At 43.9% G+C, this 13,971-nt stretch overlaps 1 protein-coding gene across 1 annotated transcript in view; it reads left to right on the top strand.

Annotated features, from left to right (window-relative positions):
• Nucleotides 1–13,971, top strand: part of TINAG (tubulointerstitial nephritis antigen) — a 170,239-nt gene that overhangs the window by 78,580 nt on the left and 77,688 nt on the right. Inside the window, exon 5 of the mRNA XM_088479747.1 lies at nt 4,971–5,094. Coding sequence (XP_088335873.1) covers nt 4,971–5,094 — 124 coding nt within the window. The remainder of the gene's footprint in view (nt 1–4,970; nt 5,095–13,971) is intronic.

Genomic DNA, 13,971 nt, shown 5'->3' with positions numbered 1-13,971 from the left:
ACTTCCTCCCCCTCTGTGTTTTCCTATTGTGTTTCCCTTTGTTCTCTGTTTAATGTTCTATGTTCTATTATGGTACCTTTTTATCTTTTTCTTCCATGGAGTTACCCTTTTTTCATCTCACTAATGCTTAGGGGTAAATTTATTAAGAATCGAGTTTTGGTGAGTTTGGGCAGAGTTTAGCCTGTTTTTCAAACTCGCAAATTCACTAAGACCAAACAGGTGTGAGTTTGGAAGTGAGTTTTCTCTTCTCACTGTTAAAACTCATGTGAGATTGTAAACTCAACTAAACTCACCATCGGCCAAATTAGGAAGTACTTTACATGAAAAAGTTGCAACTCGCAAATTTACTAAGAATCGAGTTTACAATCTGGGGTGAGTTTGTAGCAAACTCACTGATAAATTGATGTTTAAAATAGACCACCTCCTGAGCTGCGAGTTTGGCAGAAACATACACAGATCAATGTGATTTGTGTATGTTTCTGCCTGAATACCTAATATATAGTGTTTTTTTATTTAAAAAAATGACGTAGGGTCCCTCCCCCAAAAGCCTAACCAGCCCCAGACTTGCCAGCCAGTCCTGGTGCCTAGAATTTAAGGGAGCAAAATAAGTAGGGTTCCACCGTAATTTAGGAACCAGCACCTGGCTGCACAGCCAGTCCTGGTTTTAATTATAGGGGGAAAATGTGTAGGGGTCCCCATATAATTTAAACCAGCACCGGACCCAAAATGACTGGGGTGTAATGCCACAGCCCGGAGACCTTATTACCGGGTCTCCAGGGACAAACCATTCTCACTCCACTCCAAGTCGCACAGGCCAAGCCGGGGATCTCAGGGGAAGTGGGGACCCCCCAAAAAAGGGGTTCCCCTCTCCCAAACCCCAGTCTTGGTCTGAAGCCCAGGGCTCTTCCCCACACCCCTGGGCTGTGGGTATGGGGGTGATAAAGTGAAGAATAGATGTAAACTATTGTATTTTACAGTGATACTACAGGTGTCAGCTTGCCTGCCCTTTGGCACTTGTGGAACTACAAGTGCCAGCAGGCGGCTGGCACCTGTACCCCACTGTAAATAGTTAAATAAAAACAAAACACACACACCATGCCTAGTAAAACTTTATTTCATACCCCTACCCACTCACACATACTTACCTGTACCAGCCAGTCTGTAAAATTCATAATGACTGGCCCTGCTAAAAAGATTCTATACTCACCTTCATCCTGGCGCTGGTCTCCGCAGCATCCAGGGAAGTCACCATCACACGCTCCATACACTTACGTTAGTACTGTATGTGTGTGACCACATTGGCTAGTTTCACACTTGCTGTTTTTTTGCTGCGTGTGAAAAACAGATAACAGGGAAGCAGTGGGATCCTTTTAGACGGGCCGGGCATGGCACAGTTGCCGTGTAACAGTCGGGAGTATCCAATGTGCAGGCCGGCTGCCGTGCCGTGCTCATGCAGGCCCTGCGTGCCATTGGTGTAAAGGAAACAATGTTTCCTTTCAAACACATGGGCTTGTGCCGGCCAGGCTTGTGCAGCAGCAGCTGCTGCTGTGCATGCCCAATGGTAAAAAAAAAACCATAAAAAAAGTGTCTCAAAGCCGCTGCCTGAGAAAGGCACTCAGTGCCTGGAAAACCCTGGCCGGCTACCACCTGTTTCATGCCTGGCCGGCCAAAATCGGCAGGTGTGAAATTAGCCATACAGCGCTAACCGGCTCCCGACTGAACAGTGACAACAGTGAGGAGCCGCTAGCCAATCGGCGGCCGCTGACTGTAGAACGGCAACTGATTGACTCCTGCTCCTGACAGTTCCCACATGCATTATCAGCCCACATGGGAACTGTCAGGAGCAGAAGCCAATCAGTGGCCTCTCTACAGTTAGCGGCTGCTGATTGGCTAGTGGCTCCTGACTGTTGTCACTGTTCAGTCAGGAGCAGGTTAGCGCTGTATGTGGTCACACACAAACAGCGCTAAGGTAAGTGTATGGAGCGGGAGATGGTGACTTCCCTGAATGCTGCGGAGACCAGCACCAAGATGAAGGTGAGTATAGAATATTTTTTGCAGGGCCAGTCATTTTGGATTCTGCATTAGAGAAGAGGACTGGCTGGTACAGATAAGTATGTGTGAGTGGGTAGGGGTATGAAATAAAGTTTTACTAGGCACGGTGTGTGTGTTTTGTATTTATTTAACTATTTACAGTGGGGTTATGGGTGCTGGTCGCCTGCTGGCACTTGTAGTTCCACAAGTGCCAAAGGGCAGGCATGCTGGCACCTGTATAGAATAGTTTTAGACACCTGCGCTTCCTAGGGTTGCTGCTAATGAGTGTAGAGGGGTGGTGCCTACTAACACCCCCAACAGGGATTGCAAAAGTTATATAAACACTCAGTGCACTCCCTTTATGTTAGAACTTCTATGAAATCCACAGAATCAACAACTAGTCCAATATAAAAGTCTTAAGACAAAAAGATTAAATCAGTTCAACCTCAGGGTATGGAAGTCCTTCCTTTTCAATGCAATTCCGAGTGGGTAAAAACTTGAATTTTTCTTATATAATAGGCACTCCTTATACTCCCATATAGTGTAGATCCATATGAAAAAAACAAGGGGAGATAGTGGAGTCCACAATAGTGAAGTATTTAATGATAATCACAATACCAAATAGATTCATAAAAACAAATGACAATTACAAACATGGGTCACCATGTCTATGAAATTCCACCAAAAAGTAAGCAATCAAGACGTACCAGAAGGGATGGGTGTAGTTCATCCACCTATACTCGCATTCAAAGTTGTTCAGCTCTTTCCAGACCAGAAATACGTGCAGCTGAATATGGACCCAGGTGGATTCCTCTATCATCCCAAAACGCCAACTGTAGAGTCTTGCTTTATCACCTAGGTACAGTTGCCGGATGTCTGCTGGCACTTGTAGTTCCACAAGTGCCAAAGGGCAGGCATGCTGGCACCTGTAGTCCCACTGTAAATTACAATAGTTTACATCTATTCTTCACTTTATTACCCCTGTACCAACAGCCCAGGGGTGCGGGGAAGAGCCCTGGGCTTCAGACCAAGCCTGGGGTTTGGGAGAGGGGGGACCCCTATCTGGGGAGATGGCTTAGTTGACACACAGAGATGGTCCGTCTTATGGGCGTGTTATGGGAGTGTGTGGGCGTGTTATGGGAGTGTGCAGGCGTGTTATGGGAGTGTGTGGGTGTGTTATGGGAGTGTGTGGGTGTGTTAAGGGAGTGTGCAGGCGTATTATGGGAGAGTGCGGGCGTGTTATGGGAGTGTGCGGGCATGTTATGGGAGTGTGCAGGCGTGTTATGGGAGTGTGTGGGTGTGTTATGGGAGTGTGTGGGTGTGTTAAGGGAGTGTGCAGGCGTATTATGGGAGGGTGCGGGCATGTTATGGGAGTGTGAGGGCGTGTTATGGGAGTGTGTGGGCATGTTATGGGAGTGTGTGGGTGTGTTATGGGAGTGTGTGGGTGTGTTATGGGAGTGTGCAGGCGTATTATGGGAGGGTGCGGGCGTGTTATGGGAGTGTGTGGGCGTGTTATGGGAGTGTGTGGGTGTGTTATGGGAGTGTGCAGGCGTATTATGGGAGGGTGCGGGCGTGTTATGGGAGTGTGTGGGCGTGTCATGGGAATGTGCGGGCATGTTGCTGAAATTTGTTGCATACAGAGATGCTAAACTGCTCACATAGAAGGCCATACTCAGACAGAGTAAGAAAGCTTTGATGGTGTGACTGATGGTACATCTAACCACGCAGTCTACAGGCGCTGATAGTTGGCATCTCAGTTATGGCACATTCATACGCACAGATATACACCGGTTTTTACAGGTACAACACACAAGCAGCTTACACATATCTCACTGATATGTGCAGGCTGCTAGCTCCGGTGAGATTTGATGAGAAAACACTGCAATCTCGGGTAAGTAATCTCATCTAAACTCGCAATTTGGGGGAAAAAACTTGTTCTGCTTCACAATCGGAAAACTCACTTTCAGCTAAACTCACTTCTTAGTAAATTTGCGAGTTGTTAGAGGGTAAACTCACCCGAATTTTGGTGAAGCAAAGTGAGTTTAAAAAAACAAAACTCGACCAAACTCGATTCTTAGTAAATTTACCCCTTGGACTCACTTTGTATTGAATTTAATATGAAAGTTTGATGAGGATAAAAAATGTTTCTACTCATCTCAAGAGGACTCTCGCTATAGTTTACTGGACATTATGGAGTGCGGTTATCATTCGGATGATTAACTCTCCTTTACCATTGAGATGTAATATATATGGCATATCTTATAATTTAGCTCATATATGCTTATCTGTCAATATATCTGCCTTCATTACAAGTACAGGTTGAGTCTCCCATATCTAAATATTCTGAAATATGGGATAATTTTGGCATGACTGAATTAATTATACCTTTGATTTTTGATGGTTCAATGTACACAAACTTTGTCTAAGGCACAAATTGTTACAAATATTGTAAAAAATTACCTTCAGGCTGTGTGTATAAGTTGTATATGAAACATAAATGAATTTCATTTCTGTACACAAACTTTGCTTGAGCCACAAAATTATTGAAAATATTATATATAGTTACCTGCAGGCTGTGTGTATAAGGTATATATAATACATAATAGCATTCTGTGTGTATATTGTAGTCCCATTCCCAAGATATTTCATTATGATATGCAAATATTGCAAAATACAGAATATTCCATTATCCAAAATACCCCTGGTCCCAAGCATTTTGGATATGGGAGACTCAACCTGTCATTTTTTATGTATCTGTTTTAAAAAAGTGTCAATAAAAATGTTTAAACAAATATTATACAGAAAGTACCTGCACAGACTGCCAAATCATGTTCATCAATTGACCAGATCTTCAACAATTCTAAAATTGATTTTTAAATATAATGAAGAAACAAATTGTATGTGAATTTTCAAACACATTACTGTTTTTTTGTATTTAGGGTCGTGTGTCTTTGGATGAAGAATTCCCATTGTTTTTCATCTCATCATACAAGTGGCCACAGTATATCCATAGACCTTTGGATCAAAATAATTGTGCTGCATCTTGGGCATTTTCTACTGCAAGTAATACAGACATGAAATATTTGATATAATTGTTGGAATTGTGCTATGATTTCATGAACACTATTTAAGCATCCAATAAAACAACACTACAGTAGCTGCACTATATGTGCTTATCAATAGTTCACAAGTGGTGTTGAAGATGCAAAATTGCACTTTCCTATATTTGTAGATGGAGAATGTAAAGCTGCACACCTGGTAGGACAATTTGATGGACCTAAATAAATAATTTTGCCCAATTAACATTCAGTGGATCAATAAGATGTATTGGCAGGAATGAATATATAGGTTAGTCAGTGCCACAAACAATATATGTGTGCAGTCATTAACTGACAACACTGCACGAGTTCTTGAGATTTATCGCTGTTTAGCCTGTTTGCCAAAATATTGCATCTGCCTTTAAAAATGAACAGATCTCTTGCAGTCTGCAATAAATAAAGCACAGCGATCTTGATCCACCTATGAGCCCTTTCAGATGTGTTATGTGTAACATAGTAGATACTGTGTTATGCCATTATATGGTCATTCACAGTGCCGTAACTACAGTAGTGCGACCAGTGCCATGGCACAGGGCACCGCAGGGCAGGGGGCGCTGTTGTGTCTGTCAATTTTCTGTTTATTATCATTCTCACTTATAGCTTCCTCTTCTTTTATCCCCAGCATCTTCTGGCCTCCCCTATCTCTTCCCTGGTCCTTCCCCATGAGGCCATGGCCCTTTTTCAGGTGCCATATCTTATGTCCCTATTTAAAAAATGGGAGGGGGGCACCAATGCTCTCTCTGGCACAGGGCACCAAAAAGTCTAATTACAGCTCTGGTCATTCACTGTTAAACATAGTATAAACTCATGGTACTGTCTTAATGTGTGCAGTCATGCAGTCACTGTTGGATTGCACACTATGTCAATGATGCTTAATCGATATCTAGATATTTTAATTTGCTTATTAACTATTTGCTACTTTCTTAGAAAGCTCTTAATTTTGATTAGTTTTTAATAGGGGTGTGCACCGGCCACTTTTCGTGTTTTGTGTTTTGGTTTTGGATCTGGATCTTTCTTCGTGTTTTGGATCTGGATTGGTTTTGCCAAAACCACCCTTGCGTGTTTTGGGTTCTGGGTTTTGTGTTTTGGATCTGTATTTTTTTGAAAAAAAGCATAAAAACAGCTAAAATCACAGAATTTGTAGGTTTTTCTGCTCCTATGCTATTATTAACCTCAATAACTTTAATTTCCACTCATTTCCAGTCTATTCTGAATACCTCACACCTCACAATAGTGTTTTTATGTCCAAAAGTTTGCACCGAGGTAGCTGGATGACTATGCTAAGCGACACAAGTGGGCGGCACAAACACGTGACCCATCTAGGCGTGAAACTGCAGTGGCAGACAGGATGGCATTGAAAAACTAGGCCCCAAACTGTACATAATGCAAAGAAAAAAAAGAGGTGCAAGATGGAATTGTCCTTGGGCCCTCCCACCCACCCTTATGTTGTATAAACAGGACATGCACACTTTAACAAACCAATCATTTCAGCGCCAGGGTCTGCCACACAACTGTGGCTGAAATGATTGGTTCGTTTGGGCCCCCACAAAACAAGCTGGCAATTTATCTGTCCCTGCACAAACTGGCTCTACGGAGGCAAGATGTCATCCTCATCCTCCTCATCCACCGATTCCTCACCCTCTTCAGTGTGTACATCCTCATCCTCACAGAGTATTAATTCGTCCCTGCTGGAACCACAGGTCCCTCTGTACGTTCTGGAGGCTGGTCTCCCTGGAAGAGTTGATAATTCATTTTATGAACATCATCTTCTCCACATTTTGTGGAAGCAACCTCCTACGCCTTTCGCTGACAAGGTTCCCGGCTGCACTAAACACTCTTTCGGAGTACACACTGGAGGGGGGGCAACTCAGGTAAAATAGAGCCAGTTTGTACAGGGACCTCCAAATTGCTTCTTTTTCCTGCCAGTACAGGTACGGACTGTCTGACATGCCTACTTGGATGCTGTCACCGATGTAATCCTTTAACAGACAGACGCACGCTTGTCGCTGCTGCTTTGAGGATTCAAGTGCGGCTACAGCCCACACAATTCACAAAGACAGAAAAAAAAAAGAATATTTTTATTGTTTGTGGAGCACACTTTGAGGGTTACACCACCCTTTAACAGACAGACGCACGCTTGTCGCTGCTGCTTTGAGGATGCAGGTGCGGCTACAGCCCACACAATTCACAAAGACAGAAAAAAGAAGAAGAATATTTTAATTGTTTGTGTAGAACACTTTGAGGTGTCACCACCCTTTAACAGACAGACGCACGCTTGTCGCTGCTGCTTTGAGGATGCAGGTGCGGCTACAGCCCACACATTTCACAAAGACCAAAAAAAAAAGAACAATATTTTAATTGTTTGTGTAGAACACTTTGAGGTGTCACCACCCTTTAACAGACAGACGCACGCTTGTCGCTGCTGCTTTAAGGATGCAGGTGCGGCTACAGCCCACACAATTCACATAGACAGAAAAAAAAAAGAACAATATTTTAATTGTTTGTGTAGCACACTTTGAGGGTGTCACCACCCTTTAACAGACAGACGCACGCTTGTCGCTGCTGCTTTGAGGATGCAAGTGTGGCTACATCGCACACAAGTCACAAACACATTAAAAAAATAGTTTTTTATTTTTTGGAACACTTTGAGAGTTACACCACCCTTTAACAGACAGACGCACGCTTGTCGCTGCTGCTTTAAGGATGCAGGTGCGGCTACAGCCCACACATTTCACAAAGACCGAATAAAAAAGAACAATATTTTAATTGTTTGTGTAGAACACTTTGAGGGTGTCACCACCCTTTAACAGACAGACGCACGCTTGTCGCTGCTGCTTTAAGGATGCAGGTGCAGCTACAGCCCACACATTTCACAAAGACCGAAAAAAAAAGAACAATATTTTAATTGTTTGTGTAGAACACTTTGAGGGTGTCACCACCCTTTAACAGACAGATGCACGCTTGTCGCTGCTGCTTTAAGGATGCAGGTGCGGCTACAGCCCACACATTTCACAAAGACCAAAAAAAAAAGAACAATATTTTAATTGTTTGTGTAGCACACTTTGAGGGTGTCACCACCCTTTAACAGACAGACGCACGCTTGTCGCTGCTGCTTTAAGGATGCAGGTGCGGCTACAGCCCACACAATTCACAAAGACAGAAAAAAAAAGAACAATATTTTAATTGTTTGTGTAGCACACTTTGAGGGTGTCACCACCCTTTAACAGACAGACGCACGCTTGTCGCTGCTGCTTTAAGGATGCAGGTGCGGCTACAGCCCACACATTTCACAAAGACCAAAAAAAAAAGAACAATATTTTAATTGTTTGTGTAGCACACTTTGAGGGTGTCACCACCCTTTAACAGACAGATGCACGCTTGTCGCTGCTGCTTTGAGGATGCAGGTGGAATCTAGACGGGATTTGGAACCGAGGACACACTACCTCCATCAATTGTCTAAATCCCACTGCACTAATGTCGGATACCGGACGCACGTCTAACACCAACATAGCAGTCAAGGCCTCAGTTATACGTTTTGCTTCAGGATGACTGCTGTCGTACTTCATCCTCATCGCTAGGGACTGTTGGAGGGTCAATTGTTTAGTAAAAGTAGTGATGTTCCTACTTCCTCTCTGGGATGATGAACAACTCCCAGCAGCAGCAACAGCACTAGGAGGAAGTGGTTCTTGATCTTTCCCTATTTTATTTTTATCGGAGAAAGTTTGGTCCTCCATTTATGTTATATTGATATATATACGTGCGGCTAAAGCGCACACAAACACAGAAAATATTATTTTATTTTTGCTGGAGAGTAGTGCACTTTGTGGGTTACACCACCCTTTAAGAAATGAGCCAGCCGGCTCTTTACTTATGGGACACAGGCGCACGCTTGGCGCTGCTCCTTTGTTGATGCACGTGCAGCCACAGTGCACACAATTCACAAACACAGAAAATAATTTTTTTTTTGGTTTGGACTGGAGTGTACTTTCGGGGGTTACAGCACCCTTAACGGTCAAGCCAGCCGGCCCTTTACTTATGACACAGGCGCACGCTTGGCACTACTTTGTTGATGCACGTGCGGCTACTGCGCACACAATTCACAAACACAGAAAATAATTTTTTTTTTGGTTTGGACTGGAGTGTACTTTCGGGGGTTACAGCACCCTTAACGGTCAAGCCAGCCGGAACTTTACTTATGACACAGGTGCACGCTTGGCACTACTTTGTTGATGCACGTGCGGCTACTGCGCACACAATTCACAAACACAGAAAATAATTTTTTTTTGGGTTTGGACTGGAGTGTACTTTCGGGGGTTACAGCACCCTTAACGGTCAAGCCAGCCGGCCCTTTACTTATGACACAGGCGCACGCTTGGCACTACTTTGTTGATGCACGTGCGGCTACTGCGCACACAATTCACAAACACAGAAAATAATTTTTTTTTTGGTTTGGACTGGAGTGTACTTTCGGGGGTTACAGCACCCTTAACGGTCAAGCCAGCCGGCCCTTTACTTATGACACAGGCGCACGCTTGGCACTACTTTGATGATGCACGTGCGGCTACTGCGCACACAATTCACAAACACAGAAAATAATTTTTTTTTTGGTTTGGACTGGAGTGTACTTTCGGGGGTTACAGCACCCTTAACGGTCAAGCCAGCCGGCCCTTTACTTATGACACAGGCGCACGCTTGGCACTACTTTGTTGATGCACGTGCGGCTACTGCGCACACAATTCACAAACACAGAAAATAATTTTTTTTTTGGTTTGGACTGGAGTGTACTTTCGGGGGTTACAGCACCCTTTACGGTCAAGCCAGCCGGCCCTTTACTTATGACACAGGCGCACACTTGGCACTACTTTGTTGATGCACGTGCGGCTACTGCGCACACAATTCACAAACACAGAAAATAATTTTTTTTTTGGTTTGGACTGGAGTGTACTTTCGGGGGTTACAGCACCCTTAACGGTCAAGCCAGCCGGCCATTTACTTATGACACAGGCGCACGCTTGGCACTACTTTGTTGATGCACGTGCGGCTACCGCGCACACAATTCACAAACACAGAAAATAATTTTTTTTTGGTTTGGACTGGAGTGTACTTTCGGGGGTTACAGCACCCTTAACGGTCAAGCCAGCCGGCCCTTTACTTATGACACAGGCGCACGCTTGGCACTACTTTGTTGATGCACGTGCGGCTACTGCGCACACAATTCACAAACACAGAAAATATATTATTTTTTTAGCACTTGGGGGGAGCACCCCTGATGGACAGAGCACCCCCTGGACAACACTGCAGCACTCCTTTAGGACTGGGACACTGCACAGGACTTTGGAGTGGACACAGCCCCTATGGAGAACTGACTGCACAACACAGTCCAGCCAGCCCCTATGGACTTTGAAGTAGTGGACAGCCCCTATTAACAACAGCAGCACAGCACAACACAACCAGCCCCTATGGACTTTGAAGTAGTGGACAACAGCAGCACTACACTACACTACACTACACAGCCCTAACTCCCACCCTCCCTCTTCACTGTCCACAGCCGAGTGAGAAAATGGCGCCGACGTGGGTACCTTATATAGTATCCAAAACCCGCGAGACTCGGAAGGCGGGATGATGACGTTTTGCCTCGATTTCAGATCCGAGTCAGGCGGGAAAAGTCGAGCCTGATTCGGATCGGACTCGGATCGGGGGGGCTCGGGGGGTTCGGATTTCAGAAATCCGAACCCGCTCACCCCTAGTTTTTAACCCCAAAAGAGTATGTGCTGTGCATTCATGTTTTAGATGAAACCATCTTAATAATCAGAAAATAAACTAATATTTATTGGGTTTATTTACTGTACAAATTAAATGTTAATTATGGAGGTTTTTGTGTACTCCTTGGTGGCTATTGGGAGAGTTTACTGTATATAAATTTTTCCAAATGAGCACCTGCTGAGTTTGTGTTACTTTCTTATAATTATACACACAGAAAAATGCCAATAACTTTCACCTCTCTATAACCTTATCACATCCTTCTCTGTTTTATTAAAAATACTTTCAGGTTAGTTCCAAAATTTTAATTTTTGTGTGAAATGCTTTTATTGTTGTTTAGAAATAATACTGAAATATATTTTAAATGGTCAAATAATCTAGTAACTACCACTTAATTTTTTAAATCTGTACAGTACATCCCAGGCCTGGCCAACCTATGGCTCTCCAGCTGTTATGAAACTACAAATCCTAGCATACCTTCCCATTGATTAGCTGTTAAAGCATGCTGGGACATGTAGTTTTACAACAGTTGGAGAAACACGTTGGCCAGGCCTGGTATATGCAAACAATGTGCTCAATGGGACCTATTGTAAATAGAATTACCTTACTTAAATTCCAACTTTTTAATGTAATTAAGAAACTAGTAGACAGGTTGATTCTCTTTCAGATATCTGACCTTTAGTGGAATGACTGGAAAAAAAAACCTTTAATGAGCATTACGTATACCAGTAGTGTCAAACTCGGGCCCTCCAGCTGCTGTGGGACTACATATCCCAGCATACCCTGCCACAGTTTTAGCATGCCCTAATAGCAAAACTCTGACAGTGCATGCTGGGATGTGTAGTTCCACTGCAGCTGAAGGGCCCGAGTTTGACACCACTGACGTATACTATACTTCCCCATGTGACAGCAGTAATAATTAGATCTTGATTAGATATTATACAATGAAGTATTAAACTGTGCCCTAATAGTGTGATGCTGCATGTCAATGGTCACAACAGTTGCATCACTTATATATAGCTCATTAATACACTTCAAAATAAAATGACCTGAAATTATCAATACTTTATAGTCAAATGTCTCATAAGTTACAATATATGTTAAGGTGATTATCCAGGCAAGGATCGCTTATATAAGAATATTCAACAATTTATTACACATAAATTAATAATAAAACAAGAGAAATAGAAATACATTCATATATAGTATATAAAAGATATACACACACATAATAAAATAAAATTTAGCTGGTATTATGAGCAATAGTTGCTCTCATAAGTTAAGACACAATCCCAATAATATATACACCTCTGCAGTAGGTGTCTCAAGTATGTGTCAGTGTTAAGCAACATGCGCTCCAACACTTCTGGCAAAGAAATGAATAGTCCTTAATACTGATTGCTGAGATATGAATCCAGGTGCCCCCCCCCAAAAGTAAAAAAAAGTAGAGATATGGTAACTTAACCTTGTTATCTCTTTTTCTACGAGGTCCATAGGGTCCACAGGGTGACCTTGGGGTATAGCTGATGCAGAGTCATCTGGGCACCTTAAGTAGTAAATTCTTCTCCTAGGATGCAATGTGTCTCCGTCTATACCCCGCCCCCAGGCCGGAGGCTCCTCAGTTATGGAGCAAGCCAAAGGCCGGAGAAGCATAAAAGAGAGAGAAGAAAGTCTGGAACACATTAGAATCACCTTCTCACACAGAAGGAGACGGAAAACCAGTGACCAGAGTGAGACCAACTAAAGCATAGGTGTGTCAGGGTGGGTGCCCTGTGGACCCTACGGACCTCGTAGAAAAAGAGATAACAAGGGTAAGTTCTTACCATATCTCTACTTTCTACTTCAGGATCCATAGAAGGTCCACAGGGTGACCTTGGGGATGTCCCAAAGCAGTTCATTCAAAGGTGGGGACGCTACTGTGCAGAAAGGAGAATCCGTTGCCTGGAGGAAGCATCCTGAGTGGCAAAGGTATCAAAAACATAATACTTCAACAAGAGAAAGCTCCCAAATTTGAAACTCATCTGGCAGAAACAATGGCCAGAAGAAAAACAGTCTTGGCAGTAAGCCATTTACGTTCCACTGAGCCCAGTGGTTCAAAGGGAGATCCCTGGAGGGCCCTAGGGACAACAGCCAAATCCCAAGGTGCTACAGGATGGACAAAGGGAGGCTGTATACAAACAACCCCCTGCATAAAGGTATGGATGTCAGGAGGAGGACCAATCCTTCACTGGAACCACACTGAAAGGGTTGAGATATGGACCTTCAGTGTAGCAAGGCGGAGACCAAGGTCCAAACCTGCCTGCAGGAAAACCAACACTCTTGCTATCCTAAACACCAGGGGGTTATAACTTCTTGGATGACACCATTCAAAGCAGGTATGCCACATCCTATGGTAATTCCTGGCAGAGCCAGATTTTCTTGCTCTGAGCATGGTGTTAACCACAGAGGTGGAAAAAACCTTGGATCTTAGGAGGGATGTCTCAAGAACCACGCCATCAAAGACAGACGACCCAGATCCAGGTAGAGGCAAGGACCTTGAGACAAAAGGTCTGGACATTGATGCAACAGCAACGGAGTGTCGATGGAGAGACTCTGAAGATCTGAGTACCAGGGGCGCTGGAGCCCCAAGCAGGACCATGCCTCCATCTTGTTTGACCTTTTGAAAAATGTGAGGAAAAATGGATAACGGGAGAAACAGGTACACAACCAGAAGGACCACTTGACTGACAGAGCATACACTAGGAAAGCCTTGGCGTCCCTTGTCCGGGACCCGTACAGTGGCAGTTTGTGATTTTGTTGAGAGGCCATGAAGTCCACGTCTGGAAGGCCCCACTTGTCCACTAAGAGCTGAAACACTTCTTGGTGAAGAGACCATTCCCCGGGATGCACATCATGATGGCTGAGGACCACTTCCTTATTCAGCACTCCTGGAATGAACATCACCAACATAGCTGGTAGATGGCCTTCTGCCCATGTCATAATGCATGACACCTCTACCATTGCCGCCTGACTTCGAGTTCCCCCTTGACAGTTTAGGTAAGCCACCATTGTGGCATTCTCTGACTGCACTTGCACAGGCTTT

This window comes from Taudactylus pleione, unplaced genomic scaffold (assembly GCF_031769625.1).
Source record: "Taudactylus pleione unplaced genomic scaffold, aTauple2 ptg000244l, whole genome shotgun sequence".
Taxonomy (NCBI): Eukaryota; Metazoa; Chordata; class Amphibia; order Anura; family Myobatrachidae; genus Taudactylus; species Taudactylus pleione.
This window is presented reverse-complemented; position numbering and strand designations above follow the sequence as displayed.